The sequence below is a fragment of the Simochromis diagramma genome, unplaced genomic scaffold, assembly GCF_900408965.1.
Source record: "Simochromis diagramma unplaced genomic scaffold, fSimDia1.1 OVJJ01000216.1, whole genome shotgun sequence".
Lineage (NCBI taxonomy): Eukaryota > Metazoa > Chordata > Actinopteri > Cichliformes > Cichlidae > Simochromis > Simochromis diagramma.
Window position 1 is genome coordinate 15,331,237 of NW_024386883.1, and position 15,190 is coordinate 15,346,426.

The window sequence follows — 15,190 nt, forward strand, 5'->3', positions numbered from 1 at the left end:
CATTATGAAACATTACTATAAGAAGTAAACACCAGACTGCATCAGTCAGTAGAAGTCTGAATGGTGGAGTCTAATGTGGAGTCTCTGAGGACAGACTGGAAGCACTAAGGCTAGATGGATGTCCTCTGAATGGGTTTTTATTAGTGAGGGGTTTTTTATTATTATTTTTACATGGTTAACCAGCAGAGGCGTTTCTGCACTGCTAAAGCAAGCAGGGGCACACTTAGCCGTAAGAAGACAGAATACAGTTAGGTCCATAAATATTTGGACATTGGACATGGACAACTTTTATCTAATTTTGGTTCCATACATTACAACACTGAATTATTAAATTAAACAACTAAGATGCAGTTGAAGTGCAGAGTGGATAAAATGTGAGGAACTAAAGCATCTTTTTTAGTACAGTCCCTTCATTTCAGGGGCTCAAAGGTGATTGGACAAATTAAATAACTAAAAATAAAAAGAACCCTGTCATTGGTTTGCCTCTGATAGCTGCAGACTGGAAACACCCCACAAGGGCTCCAGCTTGTCTAGCCATCACAGTGTGGCCCTTTGACAAACTTACCTATTTTCCTGCTGCTAACATATCAACTTTGAGGACAAAATTATCACTTTCTGCCTGATATATGTGCCACAAGTGCCATGATGAGAAGATAATCAATGTTATTCACTTCACCTGACAGCGGTTTTGTTATTCCTGATCAGTGTAAGCCCTTCTAACACCAAATCCTGTCACTTAGCAGCCATCTTTGCAATGTGTCTGGGCAGTTATTCAATACAGCTCAGAGGTGTGGTACATTTTCCCCAAAGTAAGACTTAAATGGAAACAAAAACAAAAATAAAAACAGAAAGACACGATTTGCATCCAGTGGTTTCAATTTAAATCAGAGGAACCTGTTTTGCTTGTTTATCTCTTCTTCTTGTTTCTTTTCCTCTTCTGGGTGTGTGTTTGTGCTGTAGAACCACAACAGCTTTGGAGAGAGTACATTTGTGGTTTTTGTGTTTGGACCACACGTTGTGCACTGTGGAGAGTTGCTGGCACTCCATTAATGTATGCATGGTAAACCCCCTCAGCTAACCTGAATGATCAAACCATGGAGAAGAGGCCGAGGCTCGAAATACACTCGCATAATAATTATATAACCTGCTATCACAGAGCCTACACAACCTACAACATAGACTACTATTCGGGATTCAGTGCCTTGTCTGCCTTTTAGCCAATTCATAAAACGAAAAGCAACAAGACTTATAATGCTCTTATAATGCAGTTTAAAATGTTACTGGTTAGCTAGCATTCAAATACACCTGCCTGTTTGAATGCTTCAAAAGGTATGCAACTGACACTCAAAATAGCCCTGATTTGAATACAGTTTAAATCAGTGAGTAATCTAAAAATTTAGAATTGACTGAAGGAACTGCAGTTTTTGGCGTTTCCACTTTGACTTCAGAGGTTCCTGCTCTATAGCAATATTAGCATTTTAGCTCTGGTGAGGCTTATTCAAGCTTGCAGTGGCGACTACTTCACCAGTGAATGCAGACGTTTGTACCCCTCAGCCATAAAAGGCTGATGGAGTGTTATTGGCGCTGTGACTGGCAGGCGGTGTGGATATCCAAGTCTGTGAATGCAATAACTCGAAAACGAGGCAACGTAGGACTTTCAAATTCATCAAAAACCATATGTGTATCTACTAAAGTTCATAAGGTCAGAGGTCAGGTTTTCTGAAAATCTTGTGCTCTTGTGTGTCACCTAAGACTTTCATTGGTGCATCTACTAGGAGGCTCAGGGGTAGCACTGGCAGCCGCTAGTATGTTTTTTCACTGTAATAAAAATCCAGAATTAATTCACAAGTGGAACTTCTATCTTTGTGACATCTATGGCAGATTTATAATTTTGAAAAAAAAAGTTTTATGCAGAAAAAAATCGGATATTCTTCTGATTTTCTCGTGTTGGTTTTGCATTGTGATCAGCCTTAGCAGGTGTCTTTTTCAAGATTTATTTTTAGGCATTTTGATTCTATTTGATAAGATGGGTAATAGGTGAAAAAGACGGGGGGGGGGTGACATGCAGCAAAGTGGATGTCATTATTAATCAGTCATAGCTGTTGTCCAGCAGTGTGGTTTGTTGTAAGGAGATGCAACAGTGCTTTAACAGATTTCATCCAATGTTTACTACCTCTGCTAATTGAATAAAGGTGCATTGGAGATCTTTAAATGGACCGCAGAGAGCTTCATTCAGCTGTCCTTACTTTCAGAGATGTAGTTCGCTGCAATGAAAAGTCAATTTGAAGCCTTTTAAACACAGATTTAAGTAAACAAGTGTTTGCATCCTGATTGGCATCACACATCCACTATCACCAGCTCGAGCACACAAACTTGCAGCGTTTTGTCAATAAAGAGCAGTTTATTTGAACTGTGCTGAGCCGGTTTGAAGTCTCTGGCGTCAGAATGATTCTGAGATGTTCTTTCACGTGCTGATAGAGGAAACAAAATGATTAGTGAGGTTTAATGGGATTTGAAACAAGATGCCTCAGCCTGTTCTAGAGAAATGCTGTATTGTGGAACTAGGCCGAGTACACATGGGGATGCTTACATGGCAGCTTGATCAGGTCCATCCTCAAGGAACAGCATGTCTTCTGCTTATTTCCCTTCTTAGGTCTTTAGTTTTGGCTGATTATTTTGTTCTGGTTTTTCCTTCTTTGTTAATGTCTTTTCTTTTTTCAAAATGATGCACATGTCTGATTAGAATCACTGTAAATCTTCCTTAATCCACCTGAGCTTGTTGAATGCATGTTTGTGTTGATTATTGCCATCTACCTGCAGTGTAATTGTTCCTGTAATTTAACAGCTAAAATTCACAGGCCATTTTTCTGGTGCATTGCAGTTGTTATCGGACACCTGTAGGTGCATTATCACCACAGTAGGCCTTTCTTTGAAGCCCCAGGTGGCGTTCTGAAATGATAGGTGCACTTGTAGGCTTGTTTTATGCAATTTTAAAATGCATGCACACAAGTACAGCAATTAAGTTTTTGTGTAAAATTTGTAGCTTTCCCTGCATTCGCCTCTGGAGCCCACCTGGTCTTTTAGTTCTACTAAAATAGAGTTTTCGGAGTGCTGCCTACACACGTACACATGGCAAAGAAGTTATAAAACTAAAACTTTTATTGCTGAGCCACTTACAAAACAAACAAGATGAAAGCCAAGAACAAATAATCCAACCAAACCTTCAAATCTTCCAAAAGACAAACTGCAAGGGATGAAACAACAAAGAATAGAAAACTGATAGGGTTTAAATACACAAGAGGAGATTGGGACAGAGTGAACACATCTGGGGAAACAGATGAACTGAATCTAATGAGGTAAGGGACTGTCAAAGTAAAGCAGGAACATTGGGACAAGGACTAAGACATACTAAATTGACAGAACTAAACAGGGACACAGAAACCAGACACGGGGACGCAACTGACTTCTCACAGGAGATGCTGAGGACAAAAACATAAAGAGAGGAGGAGAGAGTATTTCAGATGCAAAACGAAGTGTAGTCAGTGTAAACACAGACCAGAAGAGGGTCCATCATACTCGGGCACGGTACGAGGTAACTGCACCTAATTTTAGAGCACCTTCAGTTTCAAAACAGTATCAAAATATTCAAACCAGGTTAACATGTCTTTTGTGATTTTTGTCTGTTTTCTGTCACACTGAGGTTTTAAAATTCTTTTTTGCACCTTGACTTGAGAAAAACATCTTCTTCTTTTTTCTTACAAAAAAACACAAGAAGATGCAGTGTTTAAATAACAGTATGTTAGTAATGTAAAGCTTTGTGTGATGGTAAACGTGGAGAAAAAAGGAAGTAAATTCGTGAAATAATCTGCAGGCGGGAGGAAGTTTTTATTGAGCGGAGCATACTCAGCACAGGCCCAGGTGTCGTCTACGCCGCAGATGACCCTCCAATCAGCACCTGCAAGAAAGTACAGCTCAACAGAAAAGAAAACAGACACGTAGGGTCATTTGGAAAATATCCGCTCCATGCTGCCACCCCTCAGTGAGCGTCGCCTGCAGCTGCTAAAGGAAACTTCCAATCAGCATCCGCTGTGTTTTTTTCCAAGATGTTGCCACTTGTTCATTCTTTTCTTGTTTCTTGTTCTTCGTCATTAGAATTTGTTACATAATAAATTATAATACACTTTTTTTTAAAAAATACATCCAGGTTTTAAAACATTTATTACTGACTCAGTCGTGGAACCAGAGTTTCTTCATTCCTCATTTTGGACACATTTTATTGAGTAAAAATGTATAGGGGACACATTTTGCTGGGGCTTCCCATGATGCACTGTGTGTTTCTTCTTCACTCACCTTTTCTCTCACTGTGTGTTTATACACATTGCATCTGCATTTAATCGTTAGCTATTATTAATCTCTGGCTCTCTTCCATAGTGTGGCTTTTGCCCTGTCTTCCTTCTTCTTCCTGAGTCCGGTTCTGCTGGAGGTTTCTTCCTGTTAAAAGGGAGTTTTTCCTTCCCACTGTCAACAAGTGTTTTACTTATTTGGGTTCATGTGATTCCTTACTTATTGAAGTAAACTGAAATTCATTATTCTTATTTGAAATAATCTGCCTTGCTATGGTTTCATGTCGGCACCTTTGAATATAACCAACACTTGCAGTCATTGCCTCAAAACAAGTGTAAACAGGAGGAGGATTTTTGTTTCTTTTTAATAGAGATTTAATGCGGTTGTGCTTCCACAGACATACAGGTTTGTGTCCTTTCCTGTGCTTTTTGTGTTTGTGTGTTAGGAGGTCGTGGTGGAGACTGGAGGAGAGACAGGTGGACCATTTTACACATATATCAAGAGACTGAATGAGCTAGTTGTTACTATGTACCGTTTTAGCTGTTGGGGTGCTCCCACTGATATAGTCTACATTCTTTTTTTTTTTCATGCTCAATGTGGAAAAAAATCCCTTGTTAGTCTCTCTCTCAGTAGCAGTAGCCCTGTTCTGGTTTTGTCGTGTAGCATGGAGGGTGGATAGCGCCACATTAATGAGTAGACATTACTGACTCCCTCTGTACCTGTGGTTAGCAGTTATTACTAATCTCATGGGGGGGGGTGATAGGCATACCGCACAACCTGATTGGGCTCTAGTGCCGAAACACTAACCGGTCGTCACACTGGAAGTCCAGATCAGCTCCAGGTGGATGCTTAGTTTAAGTTTTCCCTATAAACCAAAATATGTCAACAAAGTATAGCTGGGACATCTTTCAAGCCATCTAAAAGCTAACCATATAAAAATGTCATGAATTTAAATGTAAATGTGCAGGAAACAAAGTAACAGGTTTATTTTTCTTTTCTTTTTTGGGCAAGATAATTCATGTAATTCATGAAAAATTAGGCTTTAATCTTAGAATCCTTTATTCTTAATTCACAGTTTTTGAATGCATTAAGTAGCCAGTGTCAGGTCTTGTAAGCGAGGATAGACATCCTCATTTACTTAGTTTCCTGCTAGTTTTACTTCCTGTGAGAGCAAAACAAGTAAATGGTCCAAGTCTCCCAGGAGCAGACACATCTCCCTGGAGATCCTACTTCAAAACATTTTGTACTTTTGTACCAGTTAATTACCTGCAAAAAGCTGCCAGCTTTTTAAAGTTCTTTCAAATAGTTCTGGAAATATTTTAACGTGTAATTTTTGATGTTCTTTTATTTGTGTTAATGAGAAAAATCCTCACTTGATAATGGGATGACCGGTGGGCTTGTTTCTCTGGTGCATTAGTTTACCTCTCAGTCACAGGGCGACAGGAAAGAGTGAGCAGAGAAGACATACCAACGAGGACAGTCGGTGAAAATTCATATTCATGCATTCAACACTGTTGGCAAGATCGATTTAATTGAGACTCTTGAGAATGTGCAGAGTTAGATTTTTTTTTTTTTAGGCAAAACCGAGCCTCTGAGTTGCATGTTAGTCACACGCTTTGTACAGACAAGAAACGAGTCTAAATCCTCCTGTCGTCTGGGTTATTTTCCTTTTTCTCTCACACTTTTCCCAGACACTTGTCTTCTCATTCACAGTTAGCATTTCATCCCCTGAGGCAGTTTGAAAGCAGTCAGGGCGAGCCTGCAGGAGGAAGAAGTGGAGGAGGAGGGGGCAGAGAGGTGAAATCCACATGCATCTCCTCACTTGTTTGTCAGGGTCACCATGTAAGACAGAGACCGATGAGGTGGCAGGAACCTGTTCCCCTCGTCCGCTGGGGAATAGTTGCACCCATCCACAGAAGTAAACACTGTCTCTATGCATTATCTCGTGTGGGAATCGGCTCCAGCAAACCCTTCAGGGCTGGCTGTTTGTGAGTTAGAGATGGGATAACAATTTTGTTCAACACTCAAACCCAAAGCACTTAAGAAAATGCAGATACGCCTTTTAGAATGATTGGATTTATTTCAATGATCTGATACAAAGTTATGAAACAACAACCTGTTTTGATCACTAAAGTGTTTTTGAGTCCTTAAAGGATGTCATATGGCCTGTGTCGATATTTTAGAGGGGAGGAATGATAAAAGGAGACAGAGGGCTGGCTTTATAGTAGCGGGTTCCTCAACTGAAAGCACACAAGGACTGAAGATGAGTCCAAGTATCTGTCCGAGATCATACACGCCAAGTCTTATTTGTCCACTGTGAAGGTGATGGAGCAGTCGACCGTCTCTGGGCTGCAGCCTTCTGAAAATGCAAACAAGAAGTACATCACCTTCCTCACCTTGGCCAGCTCCGCGATCCTCTCACCGAACTCGTCAGCGTCAGCCTCGTAGCACTGGACCGGCGCGTCGTCCCCATCGCCCGCTGCTCTCCAGAAAACACCTGCCGGCTCGAGCAGCTGACGGGTCATCAGGTTGGTGAGGTCAGGCGTCCAGAGCTGCGAGGTACCCATGATGGTGAGGCGGCCCGGCTGGGCCAGCCACACCTTCCAGTGTAAGAACTGGAGGGACTGGTTTGAGAAGTCCAGCCGGTACACGGCCTCATTGCCCTGCAGCAGGCGCTCGCCCTCCTGCCTTTTTTGGCCGCGCTGCTGCAGGGACTGAACCCGCAGGCGCATCACCTCCGTCAGCTCCACGTCCAGCCGGAAGGGCAGCTTCACCTCTTTAGACATGCTCAGAGGGCACACCTTGACAGGCAGAGAGGTCAATACCAACTGCAAGGCTGGATTAGATCGGCAGCTGTGTCGAAGATAATTTATCTCTGTCCAGACTCTCCTGTGCTCCGCTCCTTTCTGCTGGCTTACACATGAGCGTGTACTACTGATAGTAGAGGCGGGTCTTACTTAGAACTACAGAAGGAGATAGAGAAAACAAGATGCAACCACAGTGCAGGGTTAGCCCTCAGGGAGCTGTGCTTAATAGTGTTTGTCACATTCGTTTGTGTCTCTGCTTCCTTAGATACAGATTCTTAACTGTAACACATTTATTGCATGAAGTGTCGTCTAGATTTTGGAAGCCTGCATGAGTGGCAAAACAAATGTGAATGCCAGAAGTAAGAGTCAGGTGGTCCCTCGCATGTAATGGGTGGGCTTCTATCATCTGAGGATAAGAAGAAGGGAGTGTTAAGAAAGCCTCTTCACTCCTCTTATGTGGCAGCAGGGGAAACCCGCGGCGCTTTGTGCTTGTGTCTCTGGTCAGTCGTTGGGTCACTTTCCCTCCAGAGTTCAGCTGCTGTATAGCAGCACTGCACAGCTGAAAGCTGAGATAGATGCACACTGCAGAGACAGAGACTAAGTAGCAGCGAAGGTGGAGTGCAAGAGAGATTGCTTCCCGAAGGATTACGAAATGACTCCGTGGTGTGGTGCTTAGTTTTTTTTGTTTCTTCCTTCTCCTCGCCTGTAAAAAGGAGCTGTTGCTGCCTCTCAGAGCTCTGGAGGGGCCAGATTCTCTCCATCAGCGGGTGTCACCTCCTGCAGAGAGGGTTGACAGTAACTGCTGTTCAGTTAGCGCACCCTGACATCTCCAAGAACTCCCGCTGGGACAGTCAGTCACACATGTTGTCGCTCTCTGCATCATTTGCAGGTTTTATCGGAGACTGTATTCATGCTGATAGAGGCTTCACAGACACCCTTTTTGCAGGTCACTTCTGGTGTTCATAAGGTGCTCCGTTATGACTCTGAGCCGCAGTGGGATGAGAGCAATCACACCACACTATAGTTCAGAAATCACTTGTGTCCCCTTGTACATTTCTGGATGTTGTCCGGTCACTGATTTCATTTCATTGCAGAAAGTATGAAGATAATCATCATTTAAATATGTGAGTTATAGAACCAAATCAGTCTGAGAACAGCTGATGAGGAGGAGAGAACAAAGCTCTTCTTTGTACCAGGATGTAAACATGTTTATTTCTGCTGTCTGCAGTCTGTTGGGATTAACATTATTTTGGCTGTTTGACTGATTTCCTGCAGCAGGAAGTTGTGTTCAATGAAAAAGCTGAGATAAAATATTGCTCGCCACACATATGCGGACCAGCTGGGAGTGAAATTCAAACATACAGTGGGAGCTACCGTAGACTAAAGTAGAGCTAAAAGGAAAAGCCCTGGACTCTGCACTCTCAACCACAAAGGCTGTAACCTGTCTGCTGCAGATATTCCTTTATTTTAATCGATATCAGTCAAAAAATGTTGTCATTTAACTTTGGTTTGCACTTTTTTAGGAAATTTGGGTGTGATTAAGATAATAGATGGTTTCATTATTAAAGAAAGACTGAAATACAAGCTTTTTTTGCCTGCATTGAGTCAGTATTCTGAATGGCGAGTTATATATCAAATACATATTTACATGTGCAGTCCTGCATTCATACACGTGTGCATGCTTTCTTAAATCAGTTAAATGATAACTATATGTACTTTGTGATACTAGGGCAGTTTTTAGTTGCCTCTCCATTGTGTGGACCGACTCCAGCGCCACTGTCTCAGACTGCAAGGTGGTGGTGGCAGACATTGTGAGCTTCTTGTAGGTGCAACACTTCTTCACCTGCTGCAGGTGTGGTTAAAGGGACCCTCCAGCACACAGGGGCTCTCCAGAGCAGAAGGACGACTGCCGTGACCGGTTTCAGTCCAGTACGGTGGAGTCAGTGTCTCTCACCGTAGCTGAAAGATATCAAAGACCTGAGGGACCTGAGCCTGGAAGAGCACTTTGAAACTTTGAACTTTGAAAATAAGAGGACTGTAAACTAATAAATGAGTTGCAGGTAATGTTGCTCTCTTGGTCAAAAGGAGGTCAAAAGTTCTCAAAGTTGGGTTACCGAGCCACGTCTCTGTGCAGGAAACACTGCTCTGTGTCTGCTCTGGGCTCTGAGGTCATCAAGAAATTCCTGATACATGTATTTGTTTTACCTCCCCTGTGAAAAAACTAACTACAGTTCACAAAATGGAGTCTGTTTATGGGCATTTCGCTGGGCCAGAGGAAATGCAGGCAGCCAAAACACACACACACACACACACACACACACACTGCAGTCAAACAGTTATTACCTCTCACCCATGTCCTATTACAGCTGGATTTATGACTGTGAAAGCCAAGGTTATAAATTTGTCCCCTAATCCTGAACGCAACAGCAGACATGAGGGGGACGGTGGTCTCGCTTCGCCTGCCCACTCCACTATGATATTATTTGTGCTCCATGGACCAACGGCTATTTGTTTGGCTTACCTGCCCCTCTGCTCCCCTGTCCTCTTCCACCATGTAGGTCATTCCAGACTGGAAGGAGCAGGAGTGGGATACAGAAAAACCAGACTCCTACGCTGGGATTTTCCACTTTCGCTTCTGGCGCTTCGGGGAGTGGGTGGACGTGGTGATTGATGACCGGCTACCGACGGTGGACAACCAGCTGGTCTACTGCCACTCCAACGACAGCAACGAGTTCTGGAGCGCCCTGGTGGAGAAAGCCTATGCCAAGTGAGCATCAGAGGCAGCAGATTTTACTTAAACTCGACTATAAATCCATCGGAGTCAGATTTATGAAGCTTGTACAGAGTCACCAAGGGTGTGGTCACATATTGGTGTCATTAACAGTTTTTTTAACATCACAGATACATTCATTATTCCTAGAAATCATCCCATAACACAGAAATTTGTAAGATGTGTTAAACTGTGCTGAACGTTTATCATTTATCAGCGAACAGGCGAGACGAGCACATTTCAGCAGGTTTCTGTCCACAAAGCAAAAACACCAAAAGCAGCCCGATACAAAGAATTATTATGTCCTTCATAAAACACAAGACGACACAAGAGTACATCATTTTTTAGACGTGGATGACTCAGCATTGATATCAAATAACAAAAATAATTTTAAAGCTATGCGGAAAACACTCTCTGCCTTTTTTTGGACATTAATAAATAGACATTTTTACCATAAGCTTGAAAGCAAAATTTAAATAAAATGCAGGAATTAAGTGTAAAACAATGAAGTGTAAATTTCTGTTGCTACACCTGTGAATATGGCATCAGTTCTTTATTACTTTTTTGTGATTTTTAAACAAAAAACATAAAACTCTACAATCTGTTGTAGAGTCAACAGCATAAGACAGCTAAAAAACAGACTGGAAATAAAAGTGCATTACTTTATGAAGGTCAGCGGTTCTTTTGTGCCTTTCATATTAAAAAGGTTCTTATGAGTCACATCTGTGGGCAGATTACTCCAGAGATCAACACTCATTCGTATGCACAAGTTTGCTCTTTTAGTTCTTTCATGGAAAAGAGATAAATCGGTTAAAAGATGTGATTGCACAGTTCGATGTGATGTCTATTTTCTCAGTATTTTGTACGTCAGTTTGATTTTATAGATTTGCTGAACTATTTTTATTGCTTACACTTAGTCATTTAATTGTAACCGGTATCTGTAACTCGATTTTAAATTGGAAAATTCTCTAAATAAATAACACAAAAACAAAACGCATCATGGCCTTATCTCTGTTACCACATTTAACCAGTCAGAAGTAACCTGTTTTTGCGACTGTCCCAAAAAAATAGGAACTGTATATGAAATAGTTCCCTCTTCCTGCAGGGTTTACGGCTGCTACGAGGCTTTGGATGGGGGGAACACGGCTGACGCACTGGTGGACTTCACGGGTGGTGTTTCTGAGCCCGTGGACCTGCTGGAGGGTCAGATGGCCACAGACGAGGCGGCCCGTAACCAGCTGTTTGAACGCGTGCTCAAAGTCCACAACAGGGACGGCCTCATCAGCTGCTCCATCAGGGTAAGAACCGTGCGAAAGGTTCAGCTTAAAGAACACGCTAAGAATCACCAGTTATTCTAACATGCTTGTGTTTGTTGGATGTACATATATGAATATGAAGCACCAAAAGAAAACCTTGAACACAGCCCTCAAATCAAAGCTGATTTTCTTTGTTAAGACTAAAATTTGGATTACAGTTCAATTTCTGGCCATACTTCAGTAATTAATGCGCTAATTACTGCACAAAAACTCTCTTACTGGAGGTCAGAGTCAAAGATGTTGGTCTAAACTGCAGCTCAACCGGCTGATGGAGTAATTTTAGTCGGAACTTAAACCTCATCCCACTCCAATAGTCAGAGGATGTCAGTCTCTGCTGTTCGCACTTTATCCAGGTGCAATAGCACAGAAGTAGAGTGCAATTTAAAGATGCATTCAAGCACCTGACTTTTGAAACAAAGCCATCGGGAAGCTCGCACTTGGCATTTCAACAGCATTCAAAACCCTGCTGTCTGAAAACTGTGTAATCACCCTACAGCTGACCTCCCCAGAGCCCTTTAATAATTAGAACGTTTTCTATTCTGATTTAAAATCCAGGGATGAATAACCAACCTCTGCCTGTCGTGACTGACTTTCCAAAGACATTCAATTGTCTGGCAAAGATAGCAGCCATCTCAGAATCTCCGAATGAGCTCTTCTCAAAGGCTCTTCAACTTTGTGCTATAATTAATGTGCGAACGAGGTGCCATTGTGCGCAACATTTCAGATTTGTGCCTGTGTGTCTTTTCTTGTCCTCAGCATTTGAAGAACCAGACCCGGGTATTGTTATAGGCTTCCTGTTAGCAAAAGCAGGTTTTAATGTGGGGATTAATAAACGGTCCATTCCAGTGAAAAAGAGAAGCCAATAAAAACTCACTTATAAACCAGGACAAATTTATGGCCATTTGTATTAAAGTTATAATGTAAAGACGTTAAATAGTCAGTTAAAATCACGTTCTGTTACTAATTTGAGTTTTTTCTGCCGTTAGTTATACTGAAATGACACACAAGGTTTTTGCACCCTGACGGCACATAACTGTAGCTGTAAGGTACTAGTGCTGGAAATGCAACAACAGTCAAACTTCAGGGCTGTGTATGAAGTTTCTTTGAGTCTCTATTTTATTTTATGTATTTATTTCCTGGCTCTAATTTACAAGTTATATGTGTGTGTGCTCATATGTGTTTGAGCACAGGAAATTATTATTTTTGCAAGAGCTTCTGTTTTTATTTGAATAATTTAAGGAGACAGAAATCGGTCTTTCATTCCTATTTTTTTTTTTTGCTGTTAGTAAAATTTATTCTTGGAACTCATTTAGGGTCAATTTAATTTTCACTTAAATAGCACCAGCCTTACAACAACATTCATTTCAGGGCACTTTACATTCCCTTTGAGCAAGCCCTTGAAAATATTCAGGAGGAAAAATAACAAATATTCACTGCAGCTATTTGCAACATTGGAAAGTAGAAAGTCAGACTAATTTGAGTACAATAAATGGGTAAAATAAATCTTAATAGAGTCTATGCTAAGACACTATTATTAGGACTGTCATTTTGAAGCATAGACAGCCTAAAACATGGATGTAGCCACTCTGATGTCACCCACTCGTTACTGAAATCCTGTTCTGCACCTCGAGCTGAGCATTTTCACCGTTGACATCTTGATGTTTTGAAACTAAAGATGATGAAGTGTGGATCTGACTGACGTCGGCAGTCATTGGCCAATGAGGATAGCATTGATAATCCTGTCTTTTTGACACTAAAAGGTGTTAAAGCGGTTCGTATACCAATCAGAACGTTGGTGGATCGATCTCCCGCCTCCTACAGTCCACATTTTGATGTATCCTTGGGCAAGATATTGAACTCTGAATACCCTGATGCATTCATTGTAATGTGGGTGTGTGTAAATGTTAGATAAAAGTGCTTAGGTATAGATATCAGCAAGTGACTCAAAACGGAGTAGAAAGATACTATATAAGTAGCAGTGGGTTACTGTAATTTGCAAGATGATCTTAATGTTTTATTCAGTGTGATCTGAAACTAGAGCACGAGCCCATAAAGCCATCAGGAAAGTGCTCACTGAGGTCCCAGAGGGAGCTGAGGGCCATTTTCCCATGAACTTCTGTATAACCAAGTCTTTTTACAATAAGATAAGCAGCCCCCTGCTGGCCTTTTAAAAAGATTAAATTCAATTGCATTTATTTATTTATTTATATAGCGCCAAATCACAACAAGAGTCGCCTGTAGGTGATTGAGATTCTAAGGTTAAGACCTCACAATAACAGAAAAAAAAACCCCCATCAATCAGACGACCCTTTGTGAGCAAGCGGGAAGGAGAAACCTCCTTTTCCCATCTGTCGGGGCCGGCTGGGGGGTACAGGACAAGATGCACCTAAGAATTCAGGTTTCAGGTGCTTAACTTTTAAGACCAGGAGGCTACGTCCATCTTTTATGCTGTCTGAACCTCCAGTAAACTGAGAATTGCTGCTCTCCTGCCACCATCTGTTTAGACATCAATATAGCAGCTTTTCTACAAAACTCAGTTCTTCCAATAAAACATTAAGCCGACTCACCTCTATGCAAGAACAAAATAGTAAAAGCTGTTGCGAGCATAGATTTCATGTAAAAGATAACAGATGTTGGTTACTCGAGCTTTTTGAAGTCTCACCTTTTTGCCTTTTTTTCTAGCTTTTTGGCTCCTGCAGCTTGCTTTATTTTGTTCTTTGTTCTTTTTTAACCAAAACTGATCATATTTGGTATGTAAGTTGAACATACTGACATGGCGGTCCGTGACAGTATACATGACGGACATAGCTTATATGATACATTCCAGCGTTAGCATTTTGTCTGCCACCATGATGGGGGGGGGGGTTTAGAGCCAGAAGCTTATAAATCAGCTAACACCACCTAGCATTTAACAAAGCTGCATTCATAAACTATACAGGTGGAACACACACACACACACACATCTGCTAAATATTTTCGGCTGCCTCATTTAGGGGTCGCCACAACAGATCATCTGCCTCCATCTCACCCTGTCCTATTTCTACCGTGCTCCTCTGTGACACCAGCCCTCTGTATGTGCAAACCGTCCTTTCTTCTTTTGCCACAAATCCCCCATGACAATCATCTTCACCCACTCCACCCTGCCTCGGCTCTCTTCTTCACCTCTCTGGTGCACTGTCTGTTGTTTTGGGTGGTATTTAAAATCTCTCTTTTCCTTGCATCTTCAACTTTCAAACCTGCTTCTACGTACTTTCATACTCTTCACTCTTGTGCATACCTCCACCTCTCCAGGCTGTCTTCCACCTGCTCCCTCCTCTCACCACAGATCACAGTGTCATCTGCAAACATCGTAGTCCACAGATACTCCTGCCTGACCTCTTCTATCACCCTGTTTATCACCACTGCTGATAATTAGTTCTAATTAACAGACTATTAAATACTAAAAAATACATTTTTAACTAACCAAAACTGAAGCACAAACCTCAGGGATGGGATAATACTAGTGAGAATTCCTTTAAAAAGACTTTAAAGGAACAACAGCACAAACACACATTTAAGAGGTCCCTTAAATAGTTTTGTAGACTGCCTCAAGTGGCCACCAGAGGAACTGCTTTTGTGTGTTAGCTTTGTTTGTTAGCATTCTTTTCTTTTGTCTAGACTGACAGAGGCATCTGTGTTTTCTGCTTTCCAGGCGACCACAATAGAAGACATGGAGGCGCGGCTGGACTGCGGTTTGGTCAAAGGCCACGCCTACGCCGTGACAGATGTACGGAAGGTGCGGCTAGGTCACGGACTGCTGGCCTTCTTCAAGTCGGAGAAGCTGCACATGATCCGCATGAGGAACCCTTGGGGGGAGAAGGAGTGGAGTGGCCCTTGGAGTGACAGGTAATCACAACACTGCCACCTGCAGGCAGGAAGATAAACTACTGAAGCTCCTCAGTCTCAAATCCTAC

The 15,190-nt window shown here is 41.9% G+C and overlaps 2 protein-coding genes across 2 annotated transcripts in view; one reads left to right on the forward strand and one right to left on the reverse strand.

The window, feature by feature from the left end:
- capn5b (calpain 5b) overlaps positions 1-15,190 on the forward strand; it is a 55,927-nt gene that overhangs the window by 25,156 nt on the left and 15,581 nt on the right. The window contains exons 6-8 of the mRNA XM_040032461.1: positions 9,710-9,918; positions 11,027-11,219; positions 14,929-15,122. Of these exons, the coding sequence (XP_039888395.1) occupies positions 9,710-9,918; positions 11,027-11,219; positions 14,929-15,122 (596 nt within the window). The remainder of the gene's footprint in view (positions 1-9,709; positions 9,919-11,026; positions 11,220-14,928; positions 15,123-15,190) is intronic.
- Positions 6,524-7,614, reverse strand: ompb (olfactory marker protein b). The gene has a single exon (XM_040032464.1). The coding sequence runs from the start codon at positions 7,128-7,130 to the stop codon at positions 6,648-6,650; it is 483 nt and encodes a 160-aa protein (XP_039888398.1). The 5' UTR covers positions 7,131-7,614; the 3' UTR covers positions 6,524-6,647.

Coding starts and splice junctions, on each gene's coding strand:
- ompb (XM_040032464.1), bottom strand. CDS start 7,130: ATGTCTAAAGAGGTGAAGCTGCCCTTCCGGCTGGACGTGGAGCTGACG.